At 45.3% G+C, this 20,695-nt stretch overlaps 1 protein-coding gene across 1 annotated transcript in view; it reads right to left on the bottom strand.

Annotated features, from left to right (window-relative positions):
• Positions 1-20,695, bottom strand: part of SUPT3H (SPT3 homolog, SAGA and STAGA complex component) — a 1,211,638-nt gene that overhangs the window by 486,272 nt on the left and 704,671 nt on the right. Inside the window, exon 6 of the mRNA XM_069236106.1 lies at positions 14,096-14,235. Within this exon, the coding sequence (XP_069092207.1) occupies positions 14,096-14,235 (140 nt within the window). The remainder of the gene's footprint in view (positions 1-14,095; positions 14,236-20,695) is intronic.

Here is a 20,695-nt window from a genome sequence, read left to right as displayed (position 1 = left end):
TCACCTCCATTATCCCTTCCTGGTGAAAGGTTTGCAGCTTCTGCTGCTGGCTTGGGGGGCGACGCTCCTCCGTCCTAATGGAGGAGCCGCCCCTGGTGAAACCAGGAAAACACACCTCAGCAGATTAGAAACCCCATAGTATACACCACAATTCAAGGATTTCTTAGTTGTAGCATGGAAGTCAAGGGCAATGGAAATTGCGAATAGTGACATTTACATAGCTCCGGACTAAATTGCAAAACTGGAAGATCTCTGGTGTGATCTCTCACAGTCCACTCAAAACTCTCTTCTATTCAGTTTTCAAACACATAGTTACACAACCTGTGTCTTTGTCTCTGTATGCCTTCCCATACTTACATTCCTGCCTGTGTAGTCACTGGGATTCACTTCCTTGGACGCTCTGTTCATGCATTATTTTCCCGCGCTCTGATTGTGCCATTATCACAGTAAGTTCACATTGCAATATCTTGGCAGCCCTGGTTGACTTTCTGTCTTAAGAATCTTAATTTACTGTAATTCGTGTTTTTCCATCATTTTTGGTAGTTCCTGTAAGTAATTTTCCTAGATTTTCAGGGACACTCCTAACAAGTGACTTGGGTGATTATATATCCCTTCAAGACTTGGGTAACACAAACCTCTTTATTGCAACTCATTAGGCTCTAACGTACTCCTGTAGTTACTTTTCCAGGATCTACCCTTCCTCTCTACAATTATCTCCTGCCCTGATGATGACCCATAAATTGTACCAAGGGTCATTTGCCACCGGTTATCAGCAAGCAGGTTGTTCACAGAAGCCATATGGAAATACACTGAAGCCTCCTTCGAAACAATGACCACAGGAAGTTGCATAGTTAAACTAGCTGGAGCTGGTCTAAGTGGGAACTCCTGGAAGAGGGCTGCTTTGTGTGATTGCGAGTGTTTAACCTAGTGATGTGGGGTAACGCGCGGAAGGAACTTACAAAGGGTCCTGCTGCTACCGAAGTCCCCATAATAGGCAAACAATTTGACTATTCAACTAGAATAATTTGTTCTCCTTCACATTCATTTGTCTGCATTTCTAAAGCTTGTCCCTGATAAGTTTATACGTCTGACCAGCAGGGCGCAGAACAGGTGAAGAAGCGGAGACCTAGATAGTGCTATTTTTCTGGTTGCTATTTACCTTCCTCTATCTCAGTGGTTCCTCCTAACCTGTGGTCCGAGGACCCCTAGGGGCCACAGAAGGCATATGTTTAGGAACCGCTGCTCTACCTACTCATGCATATATAACAGACAGTTTCTATTTCGCAGATTTCTGTAACAGCTTGCTAGAAAAGATGTTAAATGTGATTTAAAGTGTTCTCAACTCTAATTACAAATGTTGTTTGCAAAAGAAAGGAGTGAGATAAAAGCCATCTCTGAGGCCTGGAGGATTTTTTTGTTTGACAATGTGTGTGTTTAACAAAGAACCTGAAACACCAGAGAAGTTTACCACACTCCGCGTGGGCATGAACTATATGAGGCAGCAGGGCCTTGTGGCTCACCATAGCAAGTGTTACTCAAAGAGCTAGCCAGGCCTGCAGATAGACACCACACTGTTGTGTCAGCAATCAATCAATCAATCAAACATTTATACAGGGCAGCAAATCACCCGCAAGGGTCTCGAGTTGCTGGAGCTGTATGGGGGTATAACCATTCGAACATCCAGGTCTTTAGTTCTCTTCTGAATGCCTGGAGTGACAGTGCAGTTCTGAGGTGCAGGGTGAGGTTGTTCCAAGCCATGGCTGCAAGGTGACAGAAGGAGCGTCCCCTGCTGTTGGCTCGATGGATCCGTGAGGTGTTTGCGAGGGAGAGGGAAGCTGATCGGAGGTGTCTGATCGGTTGGCGGAAGGTCAGGCGTATGTTGATGTATGCTTGTCTTTCATTGTACTGGGCCTTGTAGGCGTGGGTCAGCATCTTGAACTGGCATCTCTTCTGAATCGGGAGCCAGTGTAGTTTCTTGAGATAGGGTGTGATGTGGGTCCTTCTGGGGAGGTTGAGTACAAGTCTTGCCGCTGAGTTCTGTATTGTCTGGAGTCTCTTCAGGAGCGTGCTGTGATTCCTACATAGATCGAGTTTCCGTAGTCCAGCCTGCTGGTGATGAGGGCCTGTGTAACGGTCTTTCTGATATTTGCTGGGAGCCATCTGAAGATCTTGCTGCTCATGCGAAGGGTGTGGAGGCAGGCGGTGTCACGACTTACGTGTTGCTTGCGCCAGGAAACCGCAGGTCTAGTGGCGTGGGTCTTGAAGGTTCGGCTTTGGCCCAGAAAGGGGCGACTCTTTCTAGTAGCCACGGTGCTTTCGGCAATGGAACCGCCAAGAACAGACCGTGCCCTTTAGAAATAGTGCCAGAGGGAAAAAACCCCAAAAGGGGAAAAAACCTCCAAACAGTGGATTCCTGAAACAAGAACAAAAACAGGAATCAAAAAGATACAAAAATGCTGGTAGAAACAAATTGACAAGATCCAGAACCGAAGGCTAGAATCAGGAGCGAAGACACAATCAGAGCAGATAGTGTTGCAGCGCAAGGAAAGAGAGACAACAGAGCCCTTATATACCAAGAAACAGGAAGTGACCAACAGGAAGTAAAAAGACACCATCTTAGATAGGGAAAAAGTACATAGGATAGAATAGAACAGGAACCATAGAAAATAGGGAACAAGGAATGCTGGGAAGAAAAAAGGTAACATGGGAAGGGGGAAAGACATAAAGAAAGGACAGAAAATGCCTCAGGAAGGAAAGAAGAAAAGAAGAAGAAAAAGAAACAGGTAAGGAGAGGTCAAGGAAAAACGGGGACGCAACAAAAGGCAGAGCGAGGCCCCAAGTAAAATCTGGGGCCTCGCGCTGTGCAGAGAAGGCTCGGGGCGCGCCGCGTCCTGACAACGCGCTGTGCGGCGCGAGCCGAATGCTCGGCTTGCGCCGCATGGCGCGGCGCGACAGGCGGATGAGACTGCGTTGACTTGATTCTTCATTGTTAACTTGCTATTCAGGATGACGCCAAGGTTGTGGGCGTTGTCTGTTGGGGTGGGGTGGGGTGAGGGAGGGGGGGGGGGGGGGGGAGGAGCTCTGCGGGCCACCATGTGTCAATCCATGGTGAGGTGCTGTTCCCAAAGATGAGGACTTCCTTTTTTTCGGTGTTGAATTTGAGACAGGTGTCCTTCATCCAGTCCAGACATTCATTATGCATCTGTGGAAGTTAGCTTTTGTGATGGAGGGATCTTCGGACAGTGAGAGGATGAGCTGTGTGTCATCAGCGTAGGAGATGATGTTGAGTCAACGCAATTTGACGGTGACGGCCGGGTCATGTAGGTGTTGAAGACGCTCGGGCTGAGGGACTGTCCCTGGGGGACTCCACAGAAGATCTTCTTGGGGTCTGAGGTGAATGGGGGACAGATCCTTTGGGTTCTGCCAGTGAGGTATGAGTCGATCCATTTGAGGGCATTTCCTTGAATCCGATGTGGTGTAGTCTGTTGATCAGGATGTGGTTGGAGATAGTGTCAAATGAGGTGTTTTCCCGTGGTCCAGAAGGGCTATAATGTCATCTGTGGCTACAATCAGGACTGTCTCAGTGCTGTGGTTAGCTCGAATTCTGGATTGGGAGGGATCCAGGGGATTGTGGTTCTCTAAGTGTTGGGTGAGTTGCTGGTTGATCACTTTCTCAAGGACATTTGCTGGATAGGGGAGCAGAGAGATGGGCCAGTAGTTCTTTTTTAATTTGGCTGGGTCAGTAGGTGGTTTTTTCAGGAGGGACTCACTTCAGTGTGTTTCCAGACCTCCTGGAAGGAGGTCAGGGTGATGGAGGTATTCAAAAACTTCCTGAGCTCATCACCGATTGTCTTGCTTCCGAGGTTGAAGACGTGGTGGGGGCAAGGTTCCGTTGGTGCTCCCGAGTGTATGGAGTTCATGATGGAGATAGTGTCTCGCATGGTGAGGAGTTCCCAATGAGTGAGAAGGTGTTTGGGGTTCATGCTTGTGCATGTGAGCAGTTTGATGCTGTCTGCGGCGGAGAGTTGGGGTTCAAAGTTTTTGTAGATGGCTGAGATTTTGTTGTGGAGGAACTCTGCAAAGTTGTCGCACAGTTCTTGGGAGCAAGTGGTGACTGTGGGATTGGTGAACTCCTTCATGATGGTGAAGAGTTCTTGTGCTGGCTTTGATGTGGTCTGCTAGTGCGTTCTTGGTTTCGTTCAAGAGGCGGTGGTACTGGTTGAGAGCGGACCGGAAGGCGGTGCAGTCTTCTGCGTTATTGCTGATGCACAACTTCCTTTCAAGTTGTCAGCAGTTTCATTTGGTGGAGTGCAGTTCTTTGGCAAACCTGCATGCTCTTTTACTTTGTTATTTGACCTTGGTTGTCTTGGCGGGGCAATTGCATCAGTGCATTCTGTGACCCACTGAGAGAAGCTCTTTGCTGCTTGTTCAGTGTTGTGTGTAGAGTCTGGGAGGTAGGAGCAGAGAGTGTCATTCCACTGGTCTTCTGATACCTTTTTCCAGTGTCTTTGCTTGGATCTGGGGGGGTTGGTGCTGGTGTATGTGGGTCCTGAGACAGTGAAGTGTATGCTGTGGTGGTCGGAGCAGGTGAGTGGTGTAGTGTGGATGCACCTCACTCTACTTCTGGAGGTGATGATATGGGTAGGGTCGGTGATGAGCTGCTTGAGGCCAATGTTGCTCATGGTTTCCAGGAGCATGGTGGAGTTGACGTCGCTGGGGTCGTCGAGGTGGAAGTTCAGGTCCCCTAGGAATATGTAGTGCTCAAAGTCAATTGCTTGCGGGGCGATGAGTTCCAGGATGATGTTGCAGAAGCTGGGCCATGGTCCTGGTGGTCTGTAGATAGGGAGCCTTCAATAGCGCTTTTTCCATCTGAGTGGAGTTGAAAGATGAGGTGTTCCATTACCAGTATCAGGTCGTCAGGGGATGTTGTGCAGCGGATGGTGTCCCTGTAGATGACAGATTCCACCTCTGTGCTTGTTGGTTCTGTCCCGGTGTGTTATCTAGTAACCTTCAGGGATAGCGGTGGCGATGTCTGGTGTGGAGACGGGGTTCAGCCAGATTTCTGTGAGGAAGATGACGTCCGGTGTGAGGTAGAAGATCATGTCCCACACCTTGGCGATGCCACACTTCGCCAACTTATCTGATGATCTCAAAAAACATATGAGAGCGCGCTGCTGAACTACTGACTAAAAACTGAAATACATTAAGTACAATATACAAATGTGCACAATGTTAATTAACTTCAACTTTATTATAACAGATTGTACTGTGGCGTTACGAGGTGGGTTAGTTTTACTCTTGTGGCAAGTGCCCTGGTTTAACAGGTACTGCCATATATGATGGAGCGTGGAACCCAAGAATACACTTCCCATCATTATGTTCACTCGCCACTACATATATGCAGTGTCCCCACAGAATGAAACACCCATTTCTCACATATATTCATTGGCCTAAGGCTGAATAGGTAGGCCATTTTAAGGGTGGGAGGCTCGGGAGGGGATGAGGGTGGGGAGGGCTAAGCACCTACAGGATGGGAGGCTGAAAGGAGGGGGGCACCAGAAGAGGGTGGGACATGCCCACTCCGCCTCAGAGGCGGTAATGGCCTGTGCAAAGCCCCGACATAGAGGCATACCCAGGCATATTGCAGCGAACATGCGCAACATTTGTTACATGCACATCCCAAAAGGCGTGCCAGCACCTTCAGACTCCATCTTAAAAATAATTCAAAATGTTGTAAACTGGATGTGTGGATGGGGTGATATTGTGTGATTCAGACAAACTTTAATGAAAGGAAGTAAGGTAGGCCTGCTGTTCTACATAGTATGCTCTCAGCTAGCAGAATGGCTAATATACAGTCACAACTTCAAATACTGACAAGGCCAACTCAGCCGTCCATCCTACCAATATCAGCAGATTTTAAGTACCACAAAAAGGTGATTGTATCTTCTGCTATTTTCATAGCACATACATTCTGTACGAGGAGCTATATTAAGAAATAAGGTGGTTGTTATCTATTATCATACCAGGTGGAAGGAAATCACGTTTTTGTTAGGTTTTCTGGATAAAGACGAGCATGCAGTTGAGAGTAGCGATGCAGGGGGCTGTCGCCGAACAGAAGAATTAAAGAAAACGCAATCATCATCTTGGGTCCGCTGTGCTGGACTCAGATGCGTTTTGAGACAATGTAAATCAAACACCGCTCTTAAGAGTATATTTTAATCGGGAAAAATGTCACTAGGCTCTGTAACAGGATAGCATCACTAACAAGATGTGTAAGTATTTTTTAGGCATTAGCTATCCACGATATTCGGTAAACTGTGGAAGGAGGATATTCATTGTGATTTTAATTTTCCAAGCAAGTCAAAATTGCAACAAAAATGAATATGTATTATCTAGTAATGCGTGTTGTTCAGTGTGCTCAAATGTGCGAACTGATGATGAATCACATTGTGAGGTCGGCTAACTCCACTCCAAGTGACAACAGTCAGAGATCAGTCAACAGTAAACACGTTACTATTATGAATAATCAGTGGTGGACTCTAGGCCATGCTTCGGAGCAGTCCCAGTGAGATTGGAAGCAAGTCAAAGTGCTTTGCAGGGGAGTTTTACTGCAAGCAGGACCCAGTGTCGCCTTCCTTCTGCCTTACTCTAGCGGGAGGTAGATTACTCCAGCTGGTAACCGAGATTACCAGCCGACACTATTCTATTTCTATTGTGAACACAGAGACTTTTACTTGGAACCAGTTCAAAATTATTGCACAACTTGGCATGTGTATTTCTGCCCCCAACGGTTTGTTTGGGAGCATCCTTCAAATTCCGTTTCAAGTCTGCTGAAATGTAGTTTTTGTACATAGTATACACTGATTTTTGTTATTTTAAAACAACTGCACATAAATAAACAAAACCAACAGAGGGCAGCGCTCTTTCATTCAGAAAAGCGCTTCAACCTCATTAAGGCCCGTGTAAACGTGTGCCCTGGTAAGATTCTCCATCACCTACTCTCCCAGTTCGGGTGCTGATCATATCTTGAAGATTCATAATCTCTGGATTGGTAACTGAAATACAAAACTGCCTTGAGGCCTACAAAGTCTGCCTAGTTTGCAGGTCTGCTCTTGGATAACATCACAAAAGTTACCTTGCTGTGAGAGTCACATCAGTTGTCAATGTAGAACACATAGTACATGTATCGTGGCCTTGAAGGACAACAAACCTAGAAACCAAACACGTTAACTGAATGTCAAAGTTGTTATCAAACAGTCAGACTGGCCTATGGGGCAATCAGGCAGTGCCTGATTGGCTGGTCTGCGAGGTCATTTTGTGAGCTGTTTTTTGGCTGTTTGAAGGCCTGTTTTGTGGTCTGCTGGGTCAGTCCTTACTGTTGATTTACAGGATACTAAAATAATTACATGGTCTGACCACTACATCATACATTCAAGATACTCACCTAGGAAGCCAACCCACCTGAAAAACCGAAAGCTCCATCAAGATGTTGGGGCAAAATATCCAAAGAAAACTGGATCAAGAACCTCCAGGAACACCTACCCCACCACACCGGGAACCTCGAGGTTGACACCAAGCTCCTCAACAAATGGCTCACCGACTGCGCCAACCGCACGGCTCCCACCAGAACCAAAGCCTCCAAAAACAACAAACGACCCAGCTGGTACACAAATGATCTCAGGGAGTACAAGCACCACTGCAAACAACTTGAGAGAAAATGGAGACTTGTAAAAAACACCACCACAAGATCCACACACAAAGCCGTCCGGGTCAACAATAGCCCTCATGTAAGAACCACCACTGACCATTTTGTGATTCATTCCTGTCACAGGGTGGCATTTTTAACGGGACAAGTTGGGGAACGCTGAGTGGTAAGCAGTTTGTGGATTCCTGCATATTCCTGTAGTTTATGTCACAAAGTTGCAAGGAAAAATAGTGTTTTTACTCAAAGTTTTACCTTTGCAGGGCATTCTGGGGGAAAAAAAACCTTTGGGGAATCCTCACAAGCGATACTTCCATGGACTCCCCTTGATGTCTACTTTTCAGAAATGTCTGGGTTTGATTGGTTTCCCTGAATGGGTCCCAATCCCAGAACGTATTAGTACACTCACCTTAGTTATCATTATTGCCACAATACGTTTTGGGGCGTTTCCTGTTGCGGGCACTAGGCCTACCCACACAAGTGAGGTACCATTCTTATGGGGAGACTTGAGGAAACGCAGAGTGGGAGGAAGTTTGTGACTCCCCTCAGATTCCAGAACTTTGCATCGATGAAACGTGAGAAAAATGTGTTTTTTTTGGCTACATTTTGAGGTTTGCAAAGGATTCTGGGTGACAGAACCTGGTGAGAGCCCCACAAATCACCCGATTCTGGATTCTCCTAAGTGTCTAGTTTTCCTAAAATTATACGTTTGCTAGGTTTCCCTAGGTGCTGGCTAAACTAGAGGCCAAAATCCACACGTAGGCACTTTGCAAAAAATGTGTCTATTTTCATTGGAAAAATGTGAAGTGTCCACGTTGTGTTTTGGGGTGTTTCCTGGCGCGGGCACTAGGCCTACCCACACAATTGAAGTACCATTTTTTGTCCGGAGACTTGGGGGAATGCTGGGTGGAAGGAAGTTTGTGGCTCCCCTCAGATTCCAGAACTTAGCATCGTTGAAATGTGAGGAAAATGTGTTTTTTAACCACATTTTGAGGTTTGCTAAGGATTCTGGGCAACAGAACATGGTGAGAGCCTCAGAAATCACCCCATTCTGGATTCCCCTAGGTGTCTAGTTTTAAAAAATGTGTAGGTTTGTAAGGATTCCCTAGGTGCCGGCTGAGCTAGAGGCCAAAATCCACCGCTAGGCACTTTGCAAAAAATGTGGCCGTTTTCATTGGAAAAATGTGATGTGACCACATTGTATTTTGGAGCATTTCCTGTCGGGGGCACTAGACCTACTCACACAAGTGAGGTATCTTTTTTATCAGAAGAACTGGGGCAATTCTGGGCGGAAGGAAGTTTGTGACTCCCCTCAGATTCCAGAACTTTGCATCGCTGAAATGTGAGGAAAATATGTTTTTTTAGACAAACTTTGAGGTTTGTAAAGGATTCTGGGTTACACTACCTGGTGAGAGCGTGCAAGTCACCCCATTCTGGATTCCCCTAGGTGTCTAGTTTAAAAAAATGTATAGATGTACTAGGTTTCCCAAGGTGCTGGCTGAGCAAGAGGCCAAAATTCACAGCAAGGCACTTTGTCAAAATTGAGTCCGTTTTCAGTGGAAAAATGTAATGTGTCCACGTTGCGTTTTGGGGTATTTCCTGTCGCAGGCACTGGGCCTACCCACACAAGTGAGGTATCATTTTTATCGGGAGACATAGAGGAACACAGAATAGAAGAACAATGTTATTGCCAATTGTCTTTCTCTACATTTGTGCCTTCCAAATGTAAGACAGTGTGTAAGAACAAAGTCATTTTGGGAAATGTCCTGTAATTCACATGTTAGTATGGGGACCACTGAATTCAGAGATGTGCAAATAACCACTGCTTCTAAATTCCATATCTTGTGCCCATTTCGGAAATACATAGGTTTCCTTGATATCTGTCTTTCACTCTTTATATTTTACCCAAAAAATTGCTGTATACACTGTATAAAATGAAAACCCATGGCAAGGTGCAGTTCATTTGTTGGCTCTGGGTACCCTGGGTTCTTGATGAACCAACAAACCCTATATATCCCCGCAACCAGAAGGGTCCAGCAGATGTAACAGTATATTGCTTTAAAAAATCTGCCATAGCTGGAAAAAGTTACAGAAGAGAACGTAGACAGAAATGGCTGTTTTTTTTTTCAATTCAATTGCAATATATATTTTTTTTATTTCAACTGTTACTTTCTATAGGGCAACCTTGAAGGATCTACACAAATGATTCCTTGCTTAATTCAGAATTTTGTCTACATTTCGAAGGGGTTAAACCATGCTTAGTCACAAGCTCACACTGATCTTCAAGGGATATAACCTTCTTTGTGTCTCATGGCCCAGCTGATTTGGATTCCTTTTCCTTGGAGATGACACCAAATCCTTGGGTGGCTTTCAACAACAACTTAGGGCCTGGTTATTCCACTGAGTTAATGAGGAGGTATCAGTGTCTTGATACTATCCTGCTTTGGTAAAAGCTGGTATATGTGTTCAGTCACTCAGGATAAATTTCACAAACTAACATTGCTCACCTAAGTAGTACTTAGGTATGTGTTTACAAGGGATGGAAAAGTCCCTTTGCATGGTGATGGGCATGTATTCTTGCCCTGAGCGCCCCAATTGCAATGATGCCTGGATCCCTGATGCTGATATTTGTTGTCACAGGCGAATATGGATCTTTCGTGTGCGCCTTACATGGACCTCTCTCCTGGATTGTGGTCTTCTTGGACTGGGAGGGGCGCCCAAAGCACTACCTTTGTCAGGAGTTAAGCAGCACAAGCGCAGGGGTGGCAGCATATTGTGTAGTGATCAGTAAGAGTGAGCAGGCCTTCCTACTTGTGTAATTTAAGTGAGGCCTACTGGCTTACTTATTTAAAGTTCTACTATGTGCTTAACTCACCCTTGGCCTACACTGGTTTAGTGTGTAGTGCTGCACAGTGTGTGTGTTACATGTGTTGGGTGTAGGTGTGCCTGTGAATGGTACAATACAAGGATGATGCAGTGCTGTGCAATAAGTGGGTGTTACATACATATATTGGGTGTATGTGTGCCTGTGAATTTCATTTTGGGAGCCCCAGGGCTAACTGGAGGAATATGAGGAGGTAGAGGATTATCCCCCAGATAGATGTGTGGATTGCTGCATTCTTGTGAGCTGGGTGGGACACATTAGAGGTAGGGAGAGCCAGGCTCTTCAGTATACTTCAAAGAGGGTTCTTTAAATCAACGAGAGGTCACTGGGAAGGGGCCTGGGCATATCTCAGGAAGGAGAGGGGACTGATAAAAGAATCATATAGAATAGGGCTGAGGCCTTAGGCTAACCTTTTGAAACACGTATCACTATGGCTAATATCCAGGTGGGAACCTTCAATCACTCCCATGTCCTGTGTCATGGAATATTCAGATTTGGAGTCGCTCCTGCTTTCTGGAAGAAGGCAGAGCAGAAGAGAGGGCACTTCAAAAGGAAGGAGACCCTCAACATAAACTTCAAAGACTCAGACTCAAAATCACATTTGATGTCTGGAAATAGACTACAAAAAGGAGTCAACTACCAAGCAGCCATTCGGGCAGTGCAAGGAGACGCTCTGCAAGACTTCTGCCTGTGACCTGGACTGGGGGCCAAGGCCTGCTGCTGGGTGGTAGGGACATCACTCAGGGAATCCAAGATTACTTGCGCTTGGAGCACCGGTGCCTGTCTGCTTTCCAAGACCAGTGTGCCCTGTGAGAAACAGAAGAGTGTTGAAGGGAGTGAAGTCTAGTGGGGGATCCTGACAACTGGATCCCTCTAGCAAGTTGTGAGGAGATGGCTGATGCACCGAATGGGCCTTTGCCCATGTACAGGGTAAAGTCGGCGACCTCTGTATGCCAGAGTAGGGGGTGCCGTGAAGGGAGTCTTGAACTTTTTCTGCACGGAAAGGGTCATTGCTCGTTTGCAGGTTTGAAGTTGGCGACCCCGTATAACAGATAGGCCGCCATGAAGGCTAATGCAGTACAAATCAGGCTGTAGCCTCTGTGCCAAGGGAAGTCAGTGACCCTGTATGATAGCTGATGCTGCCGTGAAGTTTGCTGCAGTGCCAATCGGGCCATAGCACGTGTGACAAGTGAAGCTGGCGACCTTGTATGCCAGGTGGAGCCACCGTCAATCAATCAATCAATCAAAGATTTGTAAAGTACGTCTAATCACCCATAGGGTCTCAAGGAACTGAATGTAGGTGTGCTGCTCAGTCAAAGAGCCAGGTCTTGAGGTCCCTCCTGAACGGCTTCAGTTATGCGGTCTGCCTGAGCTTGAGGGGAAGTGTGTTCCATGTCCAGGCTGCTAGGTAGGAGAAGGATCTTCCTCCTGCTGTACTTTTCCCGATCTTGAGGACAGCTGCAAGGGTGAGCTGGGCGGAACGGAGACGTCTGTTGGGTACGTAGAAGGGGAGGCGGTGGTTGTGGTATGCTGGTCCTATGTTGTGCAGTGCCTTGAAGGTGTGGATCAGGAGTTTGTACGAGATCCGCTTGTTGACTGGGAGCCAGTGTAGGTCTCTGAGGTGGGGAATGTCCAGAATGAGTCTGGCTGCTGCATTCTGGACTCGTTGTAGTCTTGATTGAAGTTTTTGCTAGTGCCGGCATCGAGTGCGTCACCGTAGTCCAGTTTGCTGGTGATGAGAGCGTGGGTGACTGTTTTCCTCGTGTCAGAGGGAACCAATATCTTCCACAGGAGACGGAGAGTGTGGAAGCTTGATGAAGACACGGCGTTAACTTGGCGGGTCATCAATAGAGTGGGGTCCAGGATGAGGCCCAGGTTGCGCGCAAGGTCAGTGGGGGTGGGGACGTTACCTAGAGCGGTGGGCCACCAGGAGTCGTTCCAGGCAGAACGGGTGGAGCCTATCACAAGGATCTCTGTCTTGTAGATTGTGAAGATTGTGCTGTGTCCATCGGGCCGTAGCCCATGTACAGAGTGAGGACAGTGACCTGTATGCCAAAGGGAGCCACTGGAACAAGACAAAGAGCAAGAAATGGGAAAAACCGCTACTCCTGGAGTGGGACCCAGGAACCCAACTATTAAAGCATTAGAGCCCTGACCTCAGATAAATGTGTGTATTGTTTGTGAATGCCGTATTTTACTTTGTGTTGGTATATAAATACTCCTTTTTTCATAAAAACTAGTGCTTGACGAGACAATCATTTATTGCTGCCGTTGAACTTTGAACTTGAATTGTATTTTGAGTTGTGACCCTGTGTCCACCTGCTGACCCTTACCACCACTGAGAGTCAGTACTGAAGGGGTACTCAGCCCAGTTGCTCAGGCCCCTTAGTGAGTGGCACTTTCTCACGAGCAAAAAATAGGATGGCATAGCAAGTGCAACTAGGAGATTGTATTGTCACTCAGTCACAGGCATTTACTTCTTTGCAAGGCGAGACGACGACGCAGAAACAGGTGGGCCCCTTGGTGGCCAGACCACAATGACTTGACTCCCACAGCAACCAACGCCACCGCCCCATGATTCAGGCACACAACTGCCTCATTGGACTCTGGTGACAGTGCCCAAGCCTGCCGGAAGCAGCGTGCACTGCCCGCTTACACTCAGCTTTCAGTATTGCTGCATCATAGCAGTGCTCCGGATTGACAGGTGAGAAGGGCTATAATGCATGATTTTGCATTTCAGTGTGGGGATGCGGACCACCACACTGAAAAGCGTTAGTTTAACCACTGATGGCTGGTACTTGGCAGGGCTGGGGTTAGGACAGGAATGAGTGAATTTCAAAGGGATGGACCTGCCAAATGCAGAGGACATTCAAAATCATGTAAGTTCTTGGTTATTCAGAAACATTTTGCTAGTAGGTTCTCTCACATGAGAATCACCAACATTTGTACTCCTGTGAAAAAGCAAAACAAAAGATATTTTCAAGCTAAGAAAGGGAAGGTAACACACAAATTTAGAGGTGGTATAAAAGGTTTCTCTACTGGATAAAGTTCCCAACTGAGATTTTTTTGGGAAAATCCACAAATGCAAATATAACTTCACGCATCAATTACTCGTGTGGGTTTTGCACCTAGTACAAAATCAACATGAGTACGTTTAGTAAAGTAGGAGTACTCGTTAAATTCTACAGCAGAGATCGACTTTAAGGTGTACATCTCCGATTCTCAGTGAATACCCAGAAAATCTGAAATCTACTCCAAAGATAAAAACAAACCAACAGGAGCAGATTTCTCATTTTTTTCCCTAGGTAGCCTTAATGAATCAGGCTCTTACTTACGTAATGTTAGCACTGCAGAATTTTGATTTACTTTAATCCAACATACACAGCCATTATAACAAACATAAAAAATAGTAAGGAAAAAAATCCTTTTACTAAGAGATAAAATAATTTTTAAAATATATGAAACATTTTCCAAAAAGAGGGAGAACGAGGAACGGATATTAACTGTACCTCCATCCTTTCCTGCTTTACGTCGTCAACCTCTTCATCTTCAAACAGCGCCAGGAGCTCACCGGTCTGGTCAAGGGAGTTAAGAAAATCCTGGGCAACTTTCTGACGTTTGTTGGCACCGGAGCTGCTGCTGCTCTTGTCTGCGGGGAGAGAGAAATGGTATGTTTGGTAAATTTGCTGCTCTATGTATTGTGTTTCAACTGGCAATAAACATAATTTTTTGGTGCTACGTGTGTAATCCAACTTTACAAGAAAATACGGAAAACCAGTAGCACTGCACTTCTGCCGCCCAGCTGGGGCTCTATGCCTGGACTGCAAACTCCGTTCAAACTAACACAGACTTTGTGCTCTGCTGCAACACATTCACCTGGTAGCAAGCCCTTCAATATGATCCGGCATCCGGCCTCTTCCCCCTTGCTTTCAAGCTTACTGTGCAATAAGGACAGCACTCTCGTTGACCCCTAAATTATGGCCTTCACAGAAGCCTATCAGCAATTTGCAGGAAGTGACTCCCTTCTGGGTAATGGTCTATGTGCACACATCTAGCCAAGGATATGAGGGTGTCTGTGCCAAGGTGCCCTAAAGAGTATAAACACTTAGGGGCCCATTACGAGTTCAGCGGACGGTTTACACCGTCCGCCGAACGTCTGGCGGGGAGGTTGCCGCAAAACATGCTACCTCCCTGCAAGCCCCTTTAAGAGTTTCCTGGTAGGTCAGCAGGATCGAAACCTGAATTTCCACCCGCTGGCCTAGCAGGAAACAGCCTACAGCATTGTCTCCGGCTCAGTGAACATTGCGAGGGTGCTGGCCAGGGTGCCCCTGCACTGCCCATGCCAAGTGCATGGGCAGTTCAGGGACCCCCTGCTGCACCTGTTCTCTGTCAGCATTTTCATGGCGGTGGTACAGCTATGATACCACTGGTGGAGAAGGTGATTGTAATCCGCAGGGCAGCGATGTCTGCAGTGCTGCCCTGGCGGATTAAGACCGCCACCACCTCCAAACTACTGGGATCTCTGACCCTGGTGGAGCTGGCGGTTCCCTCGTGGCCCGATCGCAAGGGCTGTAATGCGGCGGTCCAACCGCCATCCGCAAGTCTGGTAGTCTAGGGACCCCAGACTCGAAATGAGGCCCTTAGTGTCAAACACAGATTGTGTGGGGCTTGAGGGGAACTCAATCCATAATGTGCTGAGAAATGTATACTCTGAAATGAAACACAGGTAGCAAAAGTGGAGAATTAAGAGGTAAAGAATAATATTCAATGATACAGTTTGGTGTAGGAGTGCGGTTTGAGGACTGTCACACACATATTACAGGTAGTCGGATATAAATGCTGTAGAGTTGTGCTTATATTGAGACCTCTGTATCAAATAACATTTTTCATTTGTACCAGTTGACAAATTTACATGAAATGTGTTCACTTGTCTCATCAAGGTCACTATTGTTATTTAAAATATTGTGCTGATCAGTCAAATGTTATTTTAGGTGAGCTAAAAGTAACTTTCCTTTTGAAGTCCCAAAGAAATTGTTGCTCTTTGCAATATATTTCCAGGCATGAAGACAGAACTTTACTGAGAATATTTTTTGTGTTTCACTGTAAATTTGCTCAATTACCCAAACACTGAAAATACAAAAAAGGGGTGGGTACTCTTCAAAGAATTAATCTGTTGTATATTTCAGCTGTTAATTTGTGAATTATTTACAAATCAAGGTCCACTGAGGAGTAAAGGGTGAACATTCTGAAAAGTATTGGAACCTGAAGGGAGGAGGGAGCATTTGTTTCCACTGAATACTGAACTGTGCATTGAATCCACAAAGGATCCTGACACTCTTTACATGGCCACGATTATATGACGGAAAGGGTCTGAGGCTAGCTCTGGGTCCCAAGTCCCTGAAAAAAAACATAAGGGAAGGCATAAGGGGCAGGACGAGCCTGCACAATTGGGAAAATGTGGAGAGGTGACAGTGTGGCAAATCTTTCACAAACAATGATAAAAGAAGACATTTTATTTTTGATCCACAAAAAAGACCAGCTGATGTCTATGGTTGTTGTACGCTGGGCCTCGGAATATATCTGTAGCTCTGGGGGATGCAGAACAAGCAATTTGTAGTAGGTCACAAGAGAGCTTTGTGAACATCCCCTGATCCCAAGGAAGATGTGAGGGATTACAGAAAATTCAATCATGCTTCCAAATATTTAAAAAACATAAATAAAGTAAGAAAGACATTGGTCTCGTAGGACCATGGTTCCAAAGAGCTCACAGATTCAAGGGAGGCACCGTGCCCACAGGTCCAAGAATTCAGGGCAGTTACCATGTTGTATTCAAGGCTCACTATTAAAAATACCCTCTGTGCACGAGCTATAGGGGCGGGGCATGCCAAAAGTTACATCCTGCACACAAAAGCGACTGTGCATAACCAAACGCTGTATTCAATGGTTTCTGGAATTTCTGGGTGTGTGTGAAAGACATAGGCAAGTCAAGGTCTTAGGCTCAAAGGCAGTGGTCACGCCCTGCAAAGCAAGCTCGAGATGTGGGGGGAGGGCATTTGAAGCAGATTCTAGAGGCCACAGGGAGTATCCAAAGGTTTAAAGCCTTGAACAACAGGCAAAAAATATTTTGTTTTGCCCACCAATTTCAGCAACAATAATATTTGACCAACAATTCATAATGAGAATCAGAAACAAACAATAAGTTAAATAGCTCTACTGCAAAGGCTCCTTATATTTGGTAACTTTTCCCCCCCTAAGCGATAGAACATAAATGTGTATATGCCCTGTAGGGATAACATTTCTCACCTGGCCAGGAAATCTTTGACACACTGCCCCTGTTTCATATTTTCCGTCTCGACCTATGATTTTGTACTATTTGTGAGTCCACTGGAGGTTCTTCTTGATTTTGCTGACATTCATCACGAGAGCAGAAGGCTCGCCTGTTGAGGGGATACACTCAAAGTGTACCCCACTTTGACAATTTGCAGCACCAGCTAGTTAAGAGTGGCTACTGTACTTTCATGCCACTCTAGGGAGAGACTAGCTGGTTGGTGAAGACAAATTTTACTACAGTGGGGAGGTGGTCTAGCAGCCTTCTCCTATAAAATTCCTCTAGTCATCCATAAATGGGATCCTTGCACTGACGACTGTCTATGAGGAAAGTTCTGCATGAGTTTTGAGGCTGGGAGAACGTACAGAGTGGGGGATGTTCTATAGAGGATACAATGGGGGTCACACCAAGTGGTGGTTACCCTTCAAGCTTTCTTGTCCTTCCTACTAAAACAAGTCAACCAACCTGCTACATCCAGTTATGGTCAGGCCATTCTCTGCCCAAGAACAGTTCCTGATCTCTCCTCTCTTCCTTTGTGTTGTGCTGGGAATGTGGCCTAGCCAGTCAGAGATACTGGTTTCAAGTGTCTGGTTCAATCAGGTCCATACACATAACTCAACTAACTACTGATTTTTGTCAGGGCCAGACTCTGATGCTGCTGCTGTACTGAATGCAAGGTCTACGAATCTGGAAGAAGTTCTGCTGCTGCAACCTGCCATGGCAAAATAGGTTGAAGCACTGCCCAGCAGGTGAAAAGCAGAAGGATATTGACCCGGAAGGACAGTATCCAAGACCTGAAGCATCTACAGAGGTTCTTATGAAAAGTGAAACCGCTCTGGAGCAACAAGGATCTTCATCTTATCAGAACTGACTGAGGACAGCAAGGTGAGGATCCGGTAACAGGATTTCAGGATTCTATGTTTAGTGAATCTACATCATCCTGTTTTCAGACCAAGACGGACACACACTTTGCTTTTCACACTTAGTCTAAATGTAGTGTTCTAATAGTGGAGCATGTCCGTACTCATTCTGAAACCATTCAGACCATCTTTAGAAAACAAATGGTTCAATATATAATGTTGTCTAAAGTCACAGTTGTCTTCAACCCTACAATCTAGCACCCCAGTTACAAATGGTGATACAATGGGTCCGAGCATGAGCCTCAGTGTTGAACGTGTGTTCCCAAAAGTAAACCACAACTGGTCATTTTCAAGATATGGGCAGTTAAATTGTGGTACCCCCAGCTAGCAAACACCACCACCAAAAGCTCCCATTTGATGGTAGTGGCTTTCTGAAGTTTTTGTTTCTAAGAAATAACCACCAAGGGCAAGTACTTGTTGCTGAGAAACAAAGAACCATTAGTACTAATGTGAAGGAAGTTTTCTCCCAGAGAACACCACCACCACTGAATATTTTTCCTGTCTGGGACTGCCATGCCGCACAAGATAGGTAAGGTATGCGCTGGAAGGCCTGCCGGACAGACAAAGGAAAGCAAGCCTGTGGTGAATTGACTTTTGGACATTGGTTTCTGATAAAGGACCAAGTGAGGTAGCATTAAGCCCCACCTATAAATGATGTATGGAAAACACAGTCAGGGTTTCCTTCACATCAAGTAAATGGCTGGCTATCCAGTTTGAAATGTAAGTGTCATATGTTCTGATGCTAGTCTGTAAGAGGGAAGACAGACGATAAGACTGAAGTTCACAGAGCCACATAAGGAAATGGGGGATGCACGCTATACACAGAGTACACATTGGGCAGGCTGGAGAACGAGGAATCAAGACCCTGAGCTCGCACCTGACCTACACAGAGAAATGGACAGGAGAACTAAGTAAGTTGCTGATACGGAATGTTAGACGTCTCAATGCCTATTCAAACAGAAAAAAAATTATATGGCTATTTTAAGAGACAAGGCATATTTATAGCAATGATTCAGGAGACCCATTCAGCTGCACCTTTTATATTTTGTAATAAATATTTCTAAATTTCTATTCCTTTCCTGGAACTTAATTATTGAGCCTGGTCTCACTTAATTTACTGTATTATTGATATGCAGTATGGTGTCTTATCCCAGAGAGTGGGCATGCTGTTGAGGTTATGCTTTGGGGTGTTAAATTTTAGGGAAAACGGAAAGTGTAATTTTTTTAATCCTGCAGCACGGCTTCCGGTTTCAGACAGCAATGGAGACAGTGGCGATAATGATGATTAACCAGAATATGATGTGTGAAAGTCACAGAATTATGTGCTGAATCAAGATCAGATATCACAGATATTCCTCTAGAAATGGCTGATCTGATTTTGTTTGTAGATGACTCTTGTCTGTCATCATGGAATGCTGAAGGCTGCAGATGCAGTTTGTTTCATTTCTGAAATTATTGAAGCATCATGCCTGCCTAATTTAATTTCAGCACATGTGGCAGAGTTGATTGCACTGACAAGAGCTTGTTGCTTTGCAGATAATATGAATATGATGAACAGATTATAATTCAAGTAACAGAACAAAATGAGCCAAGTGAAAGATCTACTGAAAATACAAAGTATGCAAAGTGTTTCTTGTTAAACCCAATACAGACTTCATTAAGAAAATTAAGGGATCTCTAGGAGGAAATGCCAGAGGATGATAAAGGAAGATGGTAAATGTTAGATTTTAAAAAGAGTTATAAGGATGTCTTGGTCACTCCTTAATACAAATATATTCACCCTGATTTGATGCTGCATTGCATGGACCGTTATCTGCATGGCCAAGCACACCTAGGAAGGGATGCGATGACTAGGACTTTTAATAAGTACTTGTTTAGTACTAGATTCAGAAATGTTGCAGAAGATTTGGGTCAAAGGAGTGTCACAGAAATAATCATGGAAAGAGAACTATCGAGACTATGAGTCATATTGACAAATGAGAGGGCCCATTTACAAGACTTCAAGCAGACGTCATTGAGATGCCAATTTGCAATAGGCTTAAATATGTACTTATGATTGTCTGCTTGTTCGCTAAAGAGGTTGAAATCTATTCTACCAGGAGATCTGACAGCATTGTCAAACTGTTAAGGAAACTGATTCTGCAGTTTGGCCTGCCAACATCTATTGAGATAGGCCATGGAACTCATTTAAAAAAAATAAAAAAAAGCATTAGACTGATCTGTGCAGCTCTTCAGAATGATCACAAATGCCATTGTAGTTATCCTCAATCATCTGCATTGTAGAGAAAATGAACAGGACTATAAAAAACAAGATGGCTAAAGTGTGTGCATCGACCAGTATGAAATGGTTTGATGCTTTTCCTCTGGTTCTGATAAGTAGTAGAAGTACCCCCAAGAAAAAGAACAGACTCCCGCCCAATGAAGTGGTAATGGGCAGAGCCATGAGAATAGCTTACATATCCTCTGCAACACTTGTATCAATTACTGATGACATTGTATTAGATTACTGCAAAGGTCTGGTTGATGTGGTGAAATCTATCTCTCATCAGGTGAACTTGGCAACAGCACCTTCAAAAGAAAGTCAGTGTCATCCCCTGCAACCACGTGTCTGGATCCTAGTAAAACGCAAGTCTATTAAAGCTGCCTTGGGAAACGTTGGAAGGGGCCTACCTACCTACCAGTGTTGTGCTTGTGACTAACACTGCTGTGAAGTGTGCTGGAGTCCCACAGTGGATTCACGCTGCTCATGTGGGAAGAGTGAAGGCCGCAGATGAAGAACTGGTAACCACAACTAGTGATTAAGAGTCAAGCTCGCAGCATGAATCCAGAGACTGGGTGGAGAGAATCTAAAACATTTTTAA

Source organism: Pleurodeles waltl, chromosome 5 (assembly GCF_031143425.1).
Source record: "Pleurodeles waltl isolate 20211129_DDA chromosome 5, aPleWal1.hap1.20221129, whole genome shotgun sequence".
NCBI classification, from domain to species: Eukaryota; Metazoa; Chordata; class Amphibia; order Caudata; family Salamandridae; genus Pleurodeles; species Pleurodeles waltl.
This window is presented reverse-complemented; position numbering and strand designations above follow the sequence as displayed.